We start from the raw sequence: 11,421 nt of genomic DNA, 5'->3' as shown, positions 1-11,421 counted from the left end.
AATTCACAACAACAGTAATAGATTTCCTTTAGACTGCGTTTAGACAAGTGTTCTTTTTTTCATTTTTATTATGATATGCATATTTGCATATTAAATGAAAAAAACATAATAACCTTCACATTTGCGAACATAATAAAAAATTCGACAGCTGAACAATCTTAAGCGAGTACCTACACCGACATCAATGTTGAATTAAAGCTATTTTCTTTTCTAAATCCCAGCCTTTTGTTATATACAATACATATTCCTTTAATTTGAAAATGTATTAATGTTATTAAATTGCTAATTAGCTGACAAGATTAGCTCATTTAAAAATTATAAATTCGCAAAATCCTTTGTCTATAATTTCTAAGATGTGGCAATAATATTAATTTTTTCAATGTACTAGTTTCGAATATTTTATACTCTTGCAACATGTCGCTACAGAGTATAATAGTTTTGTTCACCTAACGGTTGTTTGTATAACCTCAAAATATATACATATATATATATAATAATAAATATATATATAATATATATATATGTATATATATATCATATATAACATCTCATCTACGAACTTGTCCTCACTTTTTTAACAAGAACCACTTGTACCAGGTTTCATCAAGATATCTTAATATCTTTTGCGCAGACGGATAGATAGACAGACAGTCACTCGGATTTTAAATTTTCATCACCTTGATTGATCAATATATAATAATGATTGATAATATATACTACTGCCACGCTTACCAAACGCCATTAAACGAAAACCTATAAAGTGCCATAACTAAACACTAAATTAAGATACAGAACTGTAAATTGGCACAGGGTGTCGCAGTAGAATAAGGCACCTGTGGACAAATTAAAAAAAAAAATTGGATGATAACCCCGCCCACTCCCCATATAACGGTTTATTTTAAAATACTAAAAGCGCGCCAGATACAATAAATTTTACTCACGAGATGGAACGAGAGGGCTCGAAATCGGACAATGGGTGGCATAAATAAAGAAGCACTTAATATAACGAAATAAAGTTTTGAACAAAAAGTGCCTTTGAAGTATTTTACCTTATGACCAACAATTGTCCAAATCGAACCCAACTTGGACAAGCCTCTAGGTGCCGAATATGGGAATCCCAGTACCTATACTTAGATCTTTTTACTGAAAATATCGGTCAATATGTGAAATATATAATTGAAACTTGAAATTTCCTTTCCTGATAGTAGTATGTCTCTATGTTGCAAATATGTTGAATTGGGTCAATACTTTCCTTAGCCCCCATATACCTAATATAAAGAATTTCGAACTTCCAGGTGTTCGCTTGTACCCAATCTTAGATCTTCCTTACTTCTTTTATTTTAAATACAAAATTCTTAAAAGCTTCACGTATATGTTAATAGAAAACTATATCGGTATTTACACAGCATCTTAACCTTGACTTTGGGGGTTTCTAATTCAAAGTGTAGACAAAAATAGATAAAACACTGTCTTTACGTTCAAATGAGTTTTATTTGAAATTTCTGTAACAAAATCAAGTGATTAATACTTACAATAACATGTAAAAGAAAACGAAATTAAACATTTAAGTTTTTTAAGGATAATTTTACGAAGTTATGTTATTTCATGGTAATAATTGATTATTTTATTTTTTTCTTTCAAAGATTGTGTAACTATTATAATCTCCCTCATTTTACATTGTTTATATTGATATAATGTTACCTTGTTCTGTTAGATGTACGTTAGTTAACTTCAAATAGTATATATTATGTTCTTTTTTGTATTTTGAGTTATTTTTCGAACATAAGCATATATTATATATATTACATGTTATAGTTTTGAAATTTGAGTTTTGCAACACATTTTATAAACATTATATTATTAAGACACTTTATTTATATTTCTTAATTATTCCAAATGATGGTGGTTTATATGATTTTATAGTTGTGTCGCGAGTACGTTTTAATTCAGTTCCATATATGGCGGTAGGTGGACGTTTATAAGGTGCTGTTGATGGGATAACTTTAAATTATTTTATATTTTGTATCGTTTATAAATATTAATGCTTTTATTATTATAATATATTTTATATGTTTTGTCACAGTCATAAGTAATAAAATATAGATATTAAACATTATAAGATAATTTATAGCGCAATATATAAGTAGTGGCCATGGTAAGATATTAAAATGTTAGTAACAAAATCATTTATGGAAAAAGTGCTTCTGAAAACGTACTTACCCTTAACATACCCATAATTATGGATGGGAGTCACTAAACGAGTATGTACTTTAGTTTCGTAAACTTCCTCATCAGATTCATTTCTGCGAATTAATTTTTTATCGTAACAAGTAGTAAATTAAAAAAACTATATGATTTTCAAATATGTATAATATAACCCTTACGGCTGTGTTTACTATTTTTTTTTTAATTTTAATTAATTGGAGATAACGAATTTAATAGATAATACTTACTGATACATTCCCTGTTGATCCCCATGACGGGCAAGATTATAAAATTTAGATGAGCTAGGACCAGTCATCATCTTTTTGTCGAGGATAGATCTGAGAATTGAAAAGAGATTTAAGCGTTATAAATATATCCACTTTTTTTAATTTTGAAATAATTTTACCTCGAATACTGTTTTGCCGACTTAGGATCTATTTCCATTAATTCTAAGAGTTGCTCATGTGACACATCATCATTTTTATCTGGAACAAGATACTTGCGGATCTCAGCTAAGGCGTACGCAATACGAGCGTAGCATTCCGCCGGTGCTGCTATTGTACTAATTTCCACATATAAACTTCGATTCAAATGTGCGAAACGTGGATCTCCTGATTCGCGCATTTCTTCCTCCTTAGTGCGATCTCGTATTGAGTTTCGTCCTTTTATTACAATTTTACATTGAGTTTCTTCTTGTAATCTTCTTAAAGAATTACCTTTGGGTCCAAGAATTTTCCCGGTGAAATTAAACTATGAGAATATATGGTAAACAGAAAATATCAATAGTATTTTCACGTATTTTTAATGACAAATGTACCTTAGGAAATTGCTTGACAGGAACGAAAACTTTCTGTGTGACTTTTATGGGTTTTTGTTGGTATACATCTGCATAATATTCTCTACCTGGTATACGTCCTGTAGAGTAAACCCTTTCAAACGCTGAAATATTCAAAAATAATTTTCAATACTTGTATGTCAAGACGATTTCAAAGAAGTTACCTTCGTCAATTAATAAAGCGCACAAAGGAAAATCTGCACCAAGTCGTTCACGTTCCTCATCCAAGTCAGCTAGAAATTTTTGGGCAAAATTATTTATTCGTGGTGTTTCATTTTCTTCTTCCTTTGGTGCATTATTAGTCTCATGTACATGTTCAGCCATGTCTTGTTCTTTTCTTAAAAACTTTTATAAAAACAATTTTTTGCAATACAAAATTATATTAGAGAAAAATTGTCTACGTACCTTTAGAAAGGATATTTTTGTAGTGCAAGTGTAACCAGAATGAGGCAATTTGGGTATGCTGCCAGACTTCTCCATACTTTAACAGTGTTTCTGTTAAATAAAATCTACTGGAAATTAGGATTAAGTCAATAGAGAAGAATTTTACTATTTTTTTTATAAAATTTTATTATAATTAAAGGAAATCAATTTGTGTTTATCGAAAAATTTATATTGTTTTGAATAGTAATGCCAGAGAACGTTCATCATAACGAGAACGTTTTTAACGTAAAATATTTTACGTTCTCTGTTGTTGTTTTACGAATTGTTAGCACTTGTCTTTTGTTTTTGGAACGTATCCGCCATTTTAATTCCAAAAATTTAGATTTGACAGCAATTTTAATCATAGTGGAGCAATAAATTCATTTTGTTTTTAAGCATTCAATTGAATTTAAATTGTGTTAATTTAGAAAAATGTCGGAACATTCAGATGAGGTCAGCCAAGTTACAAAAGATGGTGAGATCGATGGACCAAGGATAAATAATTTTGCCCAAAAATTTTTGGATGAATTAAATGAGGAACGTGATAGACTGAGCAATGAGTTTCCATTGTGTGCGTTGCTTATAGAGGAAGGTTAGTTGTATTCCAATGCATTTTTATAAAATTTTCGTAAATAGTTTCGGAACATTAAATTGAAACATTGTCTTCGCGTAGCTATTGAAAGAGTGTGCACTACAGGCCGAATTCCTGGCAGAGAATATTATGCTGATGTTTACAAACAAAAGCCTATCAAATTGGTTCAAAAAGTATTTGTCCCAATTAAACAATACCCAAAGGTATAGTTCAAATATAAAAAATAGTTTGTGTACATCATTTATGTAAATTCATTAAATTCACTAGTTCAACTTTACTGGAAAAATATTAGGCCCTAAAGGCAATTCACTTCGTCGTTTGCAAGAAGAGACTCAGTGTCGCATTGTCATCAAGGGACGGAATTCCATACGCGATCGAGCTAAGGAAGAAGAAATGCGTAATTCGGGCGATCCACGACACTCTCATTTAAACAAAGATTTATTTGTTGAGATAAGCACCGTCGCAACACCCGCAGAAGCTTACGCTCGTGTGGCATACGCTCTTGCTGAAATACGAAAATATCTAGTTCCTGACAAAAATGACGACGTTGCGCAAGAACAACTTCGTGAACTTATGGAAATCGATCCCAAAACCGCAAAGCAGTTTTCTAAGTAACCGAACTTAGGTATATAATGTAATAATACTATATTTAATTTGGTTAATTTCAGATCAATATATGAAAACAAAATAGTATCAAGTGGTCCATCCAAGTATTTGAATTTTGTAAAACAATATGCATATCAGATTGATCCATCTAAGTAAGTATAAACAATATTTTAAAGAGATTTTAATTTTGTTTTGTAAAATATCTATCTGAACAGAATTAATGTATAATTTGAATACTTTCACAGAGAGGAGGAATCAGAAGAGGAGTATTATGAAACTCGTATTCCTAAACGTACAATCGTTCCGGCTTACGAATATACCCGAGGTAAGATATCAGTTTATTATTTATTATTATCGTGATTGCAGTCAAAACTTTATTAGTAATATATATAATTAGTTGATTAGAATCTCCAATAAATTTAAATCCAAGAACTTTTAATAAAAGAAAATAAATAATATAAAAAATAAACTAACATAACTTTTTAATAAATTATACGAAACATTTCAATGTAAAATTTCGATAATATAATAGATAACTTATAAAAAATTAATTAATGAATATTTTAGCAAAAATTGTGCCAACAACTTTGCCATATAAACGTCCACCAACTGCCTCTATATACGGAACTCAAATGAAACGTTTCCGCGAAGCTCCAGTTAGACCAGCAATAAGACCCGTTGCACATGGAGTATTAAAGAGATATAAATAAATAACAGTATAACAAGTTTTCATTGAATTAAATATACAGCATAATTAATAACATTTAACTTATCATATGTCATCAAAAAGTATCGTAATAATATATAAAATAAATTTTTTTAAATATATGACAAAACTGTAAGTAAGAATAGATTAGATCTGGTTGCTATTGATGCTCCATATTTCAAATCTGTAAAACATATATATATATAATATAAAAAAATACATATTTACGCATATTCAAAGTGCACAGAGATTATTGTTCAATTGTAAAACAATAATAAATAAATTAAATATTGTCCAATAAAATAAAACGTGAATTCATTTACCAAAATGGTTAAAAGCATTTAAACACAAACCAATAACTTAAAGCAATTGTTAACTTCTCCCTTTCATAAAACTGAACTATAAAAAGCAGAGAGCCAATATGAGCTATATGGTTGTATACGAAACTTTTATAAACTATACAAAATTAAAAATTCTAGTTAAAGCTTTGATTGATCTATTAAGTAATATGGTAACATAAAACACTTTACCTTATAAAAAGACAAAAATATATTTTTATATAACAAAAAATGTTTTGTTTTTAACGACGGAGTATTATTACAATAAACATACCATTTGAATGCTTTTTTCCTCACGTACCTATGAATATTATAACATATTAACATATTTTTAAATAAAAGATTTTGCCAGTATTATTTTTTGCAAATAAATAATAAAAATTATATAATTTGTTTTATTTAACTGTTCTAATGGAAAGATTTCGGAGTTCAATTCAATTTTAAGTGTGAATTTTATTTTATATTTAATATTCAAGCTCAAATTAACTGGCTTAAAATAATATGGGACTTTTTTCTTTACGCAGAAATTCCTCAGTTGAAAAAAAAAACAAATTAGTATTACGAAGTTGTAAACCCTGTCCTAGTCATCTGACATATTGTCAAAAAATTGTCATTGTTTTCGTTTTATTCACTTTCGCGAAGATTATTCCGAGAAAACGAATAATTTCTTAACTTGGAAAAGTTTTTTATAATAATTAGTAATAAAACAGTATAAATAGAATATATTTCAACAATTTCTCAAATGTCAATAATAAGGTACAAATAGAAAAGAAAAACAAAGAGCTATTATTGAAATATGGTATATATGTATGTGTATTTTGCTTTTCAGACAAAGTAGTTAAGGAGGAAAATGTCCAATTTCAACTATATGGACAGAGTTCCTGTTAAAATATCGGAAAGTTTTAAACCACCTCCCAGGTTGTATCAATTGCCTCAATCAATAGTTCATAAATTGCAATTACCAGCGGAGCATTATAATGAAGCTCCACAATATTGTTATGACTTCCAGTTGGAAAAAAAGGTTCTTGCCAAAATGCCTGAGTGGCGACGTTTAAAGCAGCAGGAGCGAGAGGCACGCCGTGAACGAAAGGATCAAAGAGAGCAAGAACGTTTGCAAGAGTTGGAAGCCAGAAATAAACGTATGCTAGGCGCGGTAAATTATCCGAGTACCGATGATCTGTCTGGTTCGGATAATGAGACAGATTACAAGCAAACAAATAATGTTGGAAGAGAAAAAAATGAGTCTGATACAGAAGAGAGATTAATTTTACCCCCGCAAATAAGCAGTTTTCATAACATACTACAACCAACTATTGTTTCCAGTACTTGTGAAAATTCCAAAAAATTAAATGGCATAACAGCATCTTATTTGCAAACACATGCTAAGGCCGGAAAAAATTGTAGCGGTGCAAAAGAAGTAAATGCATTTAATTATAAAGACTTCGAAGAAGATACATCATCACCTTTTGATAATATTGAGTTAAAAACAATTAATGATTTAGATATATTAGCGCAAGTGCTTCATAACACGCAATTGCATGTCCAAAATAAGGAAATAGAGGATAAAGAAAAACAATTTTCGCACGAAGAAAAAATGGAGAAAATTGAAGTAGAAATTAAATCTGAGCTAACAACCAAAGATAATACTCACAAAAATATTACAGCAGAGAACAATAGGGTTGAACTTAAAAAGGTTGACTTTGATAAATTAAATCACCAGGCTTGGCGCAATGAAAACATTCCAAATCCAATGATTGCAAATAACAGTATGACTAATGCTACGAATTGTATAAGTAATAATAGCAACACAGCGCTTCATCCATACAATTCACTTATTAATCCTGCACAGCATACTCAACAAAAGTCCTATCAAACGTCTTACAATACATTATATAATGGTGAAGAAATTGCGCAGAAGTATTTGAATTTTAATGCTCAAACTGAAAACTCTTCGGCAATTTTGGGCAATCACAATTACCTATATACCCACAATTATAATAGTAGCGCTTCGGTTTACGGTAGTCCCAGGCATTTACTAAATCATCCAGCTGACGTTAATTCTACACACTGTATTGGCAACAATGCCAATAACTATGTAAAACCGATTTATGTCAGCAATGAATCACATTTGCAGAATCAACAATTTTTAAGCACCAGCAATTACATAGATTCAAAATCCAGGAGCGTTCCAGATATAATGGAAGAGTTAAGTGACGAGGTTCGAAACTCAGAAATACGTAGGTCCCGTTACTATAGTTTTAATTCTGAAGAAGAAAAACAAACTGAAGTCAAGGATTTTAATGAAGGTGGGTATATAGATATTCTAATAAAAATAAGTTAAAAATATTTATGTGAAGCAGATATAACTCCAAAGCAGTCACCTGTGAAAGTAACACACTCATCACAAGAGACAAATCATTTTGACAAATTGCCTCTGCCTGCACAACGACTAGTTACAAATATTAGTTCTATGGGCTTTCCGTTGGAGCGAGTGGCTAAAATTTCCACAATTTTCGGTACGGATGATAAAAAGGTAAATAACGCTTAATGAGTTATACAATATGAAATAAAAATTTAATTAAGTAATAATTACAGATCATTGAACATCTAATACCACTTAGTGAATTGATGGATCTGGGTTTCGACGAAGCGAAAATCTCCGAGGCTCTATTTAAATTCAATAACAATAAAGAGAAAGCCTTGGAATATTTAATTTCATAATTGCTCGTGCCCTGTAGGGTCCTATATTATACATCTATATATATTAGTATTAAAATGCAGTTTATGTGTGTAATGTATTATTATTTAAAACGTATGAATAATTGAGAGAACTAAGAAACATCAACCGCTTTCAATGTACATACAAAGTAGAAACTTCATCAAAATGTAAAAAAAAAACGAAAATCACACTGATATGATATATTCGTTATATTTTTTACCGAAAATATTAACGATAAATAACGCAAATGTAATTGAGTATTCCTATAAATAAACAAAGAGATACAAATACATGAATATACATACAATATTTTATTTTGCAGTCTACATATCATTGACATAGGATGACATATTCCTTTTGTTTTCGCAATAGAATGTTGTTGTTTTGTGTTAATTATTACGCAACTAAAAACATCTTAATTCTCATCTATTTTTAAATCATTAATTCATTGCCCCCATTAGGAGGTTAATAGCAACATCAATATTACCATTTGCTATAGTCAAATATACTAGATTGTCATCGTAATTGAGTAAACCCATTTGAACCATAGTACGCAATTCATTAGCATATTGATGCGTGCGATACTGGGGCGGTAATTCGTCACTGTCGTCTCCCGTAATAGGACCAGTAGGAGACGTTTCTGTTGTGTCCATTCGTTGTGAATCCCTGCCTTGATCAGTATTACCACTACCAGAACCACTAACTTGACTGACCCGTTGACCCAAAGATTGTAAAGCTCGTTGCAACTCTGATCGAAACATTGTTGATGAAATACGCTCCCCACTAGTCGAATTGGGTATGGATGCAGATGTTTCAGCAGCGGCTTCTGATGTTGTACCCGTGGCCGGTGTTACATTTACGTTATCACTATTTCTCTGAGCAATGTTGGACAATGAATTTACCGAACCGACGCCGATTCTGGCAAGTGCAGCTTGTAATTGCTGGCGGCTTATCATACGTATTCGTGAATTCTCCGATTGCGAACCTGATGTAGGTCGGTCGTTACTAGTGCTGGCACCCATTGAATTTTCTTCCTCAGATGAATTGGTTGAATCAGTTGCCGGCTCTGAAACTATATGATAGAAGTTGATATGTATAGAGATTAATATAAGACATATTTCACTTACGTGTAGTCGATGAGCTCCGAGCCAATTCTTTCTTAATAGTATCTACCATAAATGGAGCTGCTTCACAAATAATCGGGTAGGTTTCAGAAATGTTTTTAACTACTTCTGGATGATGAAGTGTATTAAAAAGGACTGAATCTCTAATAAGAGCTTGCGCTCCTAAATTATGACGAAATTCTGGATACTTTGCCAATACCTTTTGAAGGATATTGACACGTGAATTAACATTTATTTGAGTGTGTGCAATTACATTAAAAAGCTCGTGAATACGTGTGATATTCGCAGGTGTTGACACATCTTCTGGAGGAACGTACGGCGAATGTTGCTTTGTCTTGTTGAAACAATGCACCGTTCCGTTAGGACAAATAATTTCCAATAATTTATTTTCATCTTTTAAAGCTAAACCTTTGTATATTAACTCTGCAATTTTTTAATATGTATATAGTACATATATATTACAAATCATAAGCATATGTGCACATCGGCAGAAATGTTGCTCGTATATAGTAAGTATGTACATACTTACCCAAATTTGTTGCATCGCATTGCACCTTTTTAGCAATTTCTTCTTTTAAATAATTCACATTACGATCGAAGTCGATATCATCTAAAGGTAGAAATTCATTTGGTTTATCTTGCAAATATATGCCAGCAAAAAGTGAAGGCATTTTAAATATTCGAATATTTATAAAAACGGTAGGAGTTTTCCGCAATGCTGTTAATAATTGTTGATAATAGGCGAATCCTCAGCTATAGCAAAATTGTGGATATGCTTTATTTTGAAATGTCATGGCCAAAGAGTTGCCGTTTAAAAAATTTTGCATGAAAAATAGAAAATACCCCATTATGTTAGAAAAAATCATTAAGAAATCTTAAATACCATTCGAATTTTTGTAATTTTTCTAAATAAAATATATTTTTAATCCAAATTAAAAATCAACAAGAAATAAAAAATAGCGTTCATAATTTGTCTTACAAATCCTTTTATTTGAATTAAAAAGTTTGGCATTACAGTGCGCAAGCGCCAATAAAAGACAATTGACAATCGAACGGATCAAAACAAAACCAAAAGAAAAATAAATTAACTATTTATAGTAGTTTTATATTTGCGTTTCATTGAACTTCCTGAAAATCTGAAAATGCCAGAAATAATGAGTTGTGATTTCGAAGTTCACGGCATAGTTCAAGGTAATTGATGGATTTAATTTGAACGTAATGGTTACTATTGTTTGTTTCAGGTGTTTCATTTCGAATGGTAAGTTAATGTTATGGAGCAATGAATCATTCTCGTAATCGCTGTGACCACCAAAATAGCATTATCATTTGAAGTTATATCCCAGGCTTAAATTGTATGTATATTGCAGTATACTGAAAGGCAAGCCAGATCTCTTGGAGTGAAAGGATGGTGTATGAATACGCCACATGATACCGTTAAGGGACAAATCGAAGGGAGCCCTGAAGCCTTTGAGCAAATGTAAGTTTAAACCATTACAATTTTGTGGTATATTCCTATAATTTTTAAATTGGCTTCATTAGGAAAGTTTGGTTACAAAAAACTGGAAGCCCGACATGTCGCATAGAAAAGGTTGATTTCAGTGAACCGAAAAAACTACCGGACTACACATTTACAAATTTTTCAATTCGTCACTAATTCAATTGTTATATATGTAATGGTTAGAAATTAAAGCATTGCAAAAATTTGCATTCATTATTAAAATAAATCTTGTCATTTAAAAAAAATAACGCATTTATGCTTCTGCCGGAGGAATACTATTACAGACCATTCACAACTTTGTGGAGTATAATTTTTTAAGATACTATTGACAATGACAGTCCAAGAGATATTTAAGCCATAATGTCCACATAGTTT

At 30.8% G+C, this 11,421-nt stretch overlaps 5 protein-coding genes across 8 annotated transcripts; 3 read left to right on the top strand and 2 right to left on the bottom strand.

Annotated features, from left to right (window-relative positions):
* Positions 1-1,471: 1,471 nt before the first annotated feature.
* Positions 1,472-3,556, bottom strand: LOC126763064 (KH domain-containing, RNA-binding, signal transduction-associated protein 2-like). Of its 3 annotated transcripts, XM_050480278.1 has the most exons (8): positions 3,446-3,556; positions 3,205-3,385; positions 3,023-3,144; positions 2,922-2,955; positions 2,612-2,867; positions 2,454-2,543; positions 2,221-2,303; positions 1,472-2,001 (listed from the first exon to the last, which is right to left on the bottom strand). In XM_050480278.1, exons 1-8 carry the CDS (start codon positions 3,518-3,520, stop codon positions 1,871-1,873), a joined length of 972 nt encoding a protein of 323 aa, XP_050336235.1. In that variant the 5' UTR covers positions 3,521-3,556; the 3' UTR covers positions 1,472-1,870. The 3 variants fall into 3 exon arrangements, with proteins under 3 accessions (XP_050336235.1, XP_050336219.1, XP_050336228.1); XM_050480262.1 differs by having other exon boundaries at positions 2,612-2,955; XM_050480271.1 differs by having other exon boundaries at positions 1,472-1,986; positions 2,612-2,955; positions 3,446-3,555.
* Positions 3,557-3,776: 220 nt separating this feature from the next.
* LOC126763085 (KH domain-containing, RNA-binding, signal transduction-associated protein 2-like) lies at positions 3,777-6,094 on the top strand. Its single transcript, XM_050480288.1, has 6 exons — positions 3,777-4,055; positions 4,137-4,258; positions 4,323-4,666; positions 4,724-4,813; positions 4,907-4,986; positions 5,229-6,094. Exons 1-6 carry the CDS (start codon positions 3,896-3,898, stop codon positions 5,369-5,371), a joined length of 939 nt encoding a protein of 312 aa, XP_050336245.1. The 5' UTR covers positions 3,777-3,895; the 3' UTR covers positions 5,372-6,094.
* A 229-nt stretch (positions 6,095-6,323) lies between these two features.
* On the top strand, positions 6,324-8,724 carry LOC126763034 (ubiquitin-associated protein 1). Its single transcript, XM_050480205.1, has 4 exons — positions 6,324-6,461; positions 6,535-8,011; positions 8,066-8,238; positions 8,301-8,724. The coding sequence occupies exons 2-4, from the start codon at positions 6,556-6,558 to the stop codon at positions 8,424-8,426; spliced, it is 1,755 nt and encodes a 584-aa protein (XP_050336162.1). The 5' UTR covers positions 6,324-6,461; positions 6,535-6,555; the 3' UTR covers positions 8,427-8,724.
* Positions 8,713-10,325, bottom strand: LOC126763055 (uncharacterized). 2 transcript variants are annotated; one of them, XM_050480249.1, is made up of 3 exons: positions 10,078-10,325; positions 9,552-9,971; positions 8,713-9,490 (listed from the first exon to the last, which is right to left on the bottom strand). In XM_050480249.1, exons 1-3 carry the CDS (start codon positions 10,217-10,219, stop codon positions 8,865-8,867), a joined length of 1,188 nt encoding a protein of 395 aa, XP_050336206.1. In that variant the 5' UTR covers positions 10,220-10,325; the 3' UTR covers positions 8,713-8,864. The 2 variants fall into 2 exon arrangements, with proteins under 2 accessions (XP_050336206.1, XP_050336196.1); XM_050480239.1 differs by having other exon boundaries at positions 8,713-9,496; positions 10,078-10,324.
* A 249-nt stretch (positions 10,326-10,574) lies between these two features.
* On the top strand, positions 10,575-11,272 carry LOC126763115 (acylphosphatase-2). The gene is made up of 4 exons (XM_050480349.1): positions 10,575-10,739; positions 10,790-10,806; positions 10,916-11,025; positions 11,088-11,272. Exons 1-4 carry the CDS (start codon positions 10,691-10,693, stop codon positions 11,200-11,202), a joined length of 291 nt encoding a protein of 96 aa, XP_050336306.1. The 5' UTR covers positions 10,575-10,690; the 3' UTR covers positions 11,203-11,272.
* Positions 11,273-11,421: the final 149 nt, after the last annotated feature.

The sequence above is a fragment of the Bactrocera neohumeralis genome, chromosome 2, assembly GCF_024586455.1.
Source record: "Bactrocera neohumeralis isolate Rockhampton chromosome 2, APGP_CSIRO_Bneo_wtdbg2-racon-allhic-juicebox.fasta_v2, whole genome shotgun sequence".
Lineage (NCBI taxonomy): Eukaryota > Metazoa > Arthropoda > Insecta > Diptera > Tephritidae > Bactrocera > Bactrocera neohumeralis.
Note: the sequence above shows the minus strand (reverse complement) of the source record. Positions and strands in the feature narration are given on the sequence as shown.

What these genes read in the sequence shown, in the direction of transcription:
- LOC126763064 (XM_050480262.1), bottom strand. Translation starts at nt 3,520, where the DNA reads ATGGAGAAGTCTGGCAGCATACCCAAATTGCCTCATTCTGGTTACACT. An exon ending in CGCTTTATTAATTGACGAAG is followed by an intron (nt 3,145 to 3,204) that starts GTAACTTCTTTG and finishes TGAATATTTCAG; the next exon opens with CGTTTGAAAGGGTTTACTCT. An exon ending in CTGTCAAGCAATTTCCTAAG is followed by an intron (nt 2,956 to 3,022) that starts GTACATTTGTCA and finishes ATATTCTCATAG; the next exon opens with TTTAATTTCACCGGGAAAAT.
- LOC126763085 (XM_050480288.1), top strand. Translation starts at nt 3,896, where the DNA reads ATGTCGGAACATTCAGATGAGGTCAGCCAAGTTACAAAAGATGGTGAG. An exon ending in TGCGTTGCTTATAGAGGAAG is followed by an intron (nt 4,056 to 4,136) that starts GTTAGTTGTATT and finishes GTCTTCGCGTAG; the next exon opens with CTATTGAAAGAGTGTGCACT. An exon ending in TATCAGATTGATCCATCTAA is followed by an intron (nt 4,814 to 4,906) that starts GTAAGTATAAAC and finishes ATACTTTCACAG; the next exon opens with AGAGGAGGAATCAGAAGAGG.
- LOC126763034 (XM_050480205.1), top strand. Translation starts at nt 6,556, where the DNA reads ATGTCCAATTTCAACTATATGGACAGAGTTCCTGTTAAAATATCGGAA. An exon ending in AGTCAAGGATTTTAATGAAG is followed by an intron (nt 8,012 to 8,065) that starts GTGGGTATATAG and finishes TATGTGAAGCAG; the next exon opens with ATATAACTCCAAAGCAGTCA. An exon ending in TCGGTACGGATGATAAAAAG is followed by an intron (nt 8,239 to 8,300) that starts GTAAATAACGCT and finishes TAATAATTACAG; the next exon opens with ATCATTGAACATCTAATACC.
- LOC126763055 (XM_050480239.1), bottom strand. Translation starts at nt 10,219, where the DNA reads ATGCCTTCACTTTTTGCTGGCATATATTTGCAAGATAAACCAAATGAA. An exon ending in ATGCGATGCAACAAATTTGG is followed by an intron (nt 9,972 to 10,077) that starts GTAAGTATGTAC and finishes AAAAAATTGCAG; the next exon opens with AGTTAATATACAAAGGTTTA. An exon ending in TCGGAGCTCATCGACTACAC is followed by an intron (nt 9,497 to 9,551) that starts GTAAGTGAAATA and finishes TCTATCATATAG; the next exon opens with TTTCAGAGCCGGCAACTGAT.
- LOC126763115 (XM_050480349.1), top strand. Translation starts at nt 10,691, where the DNA reads ATGCCAGAAATAATGAGTTGTGATTTCGAAGTTCACGGCATAGTTCAA. An exon ending in CCTGAAGCCTTTGAGCAAAT is followed by an intron (nt 11,026 to 11,087) that starts GTAAGTTTAAAC and finishes TGGCTTCATTAG; the next exon opens with GAAAGTTTGGTTACAAAAAA.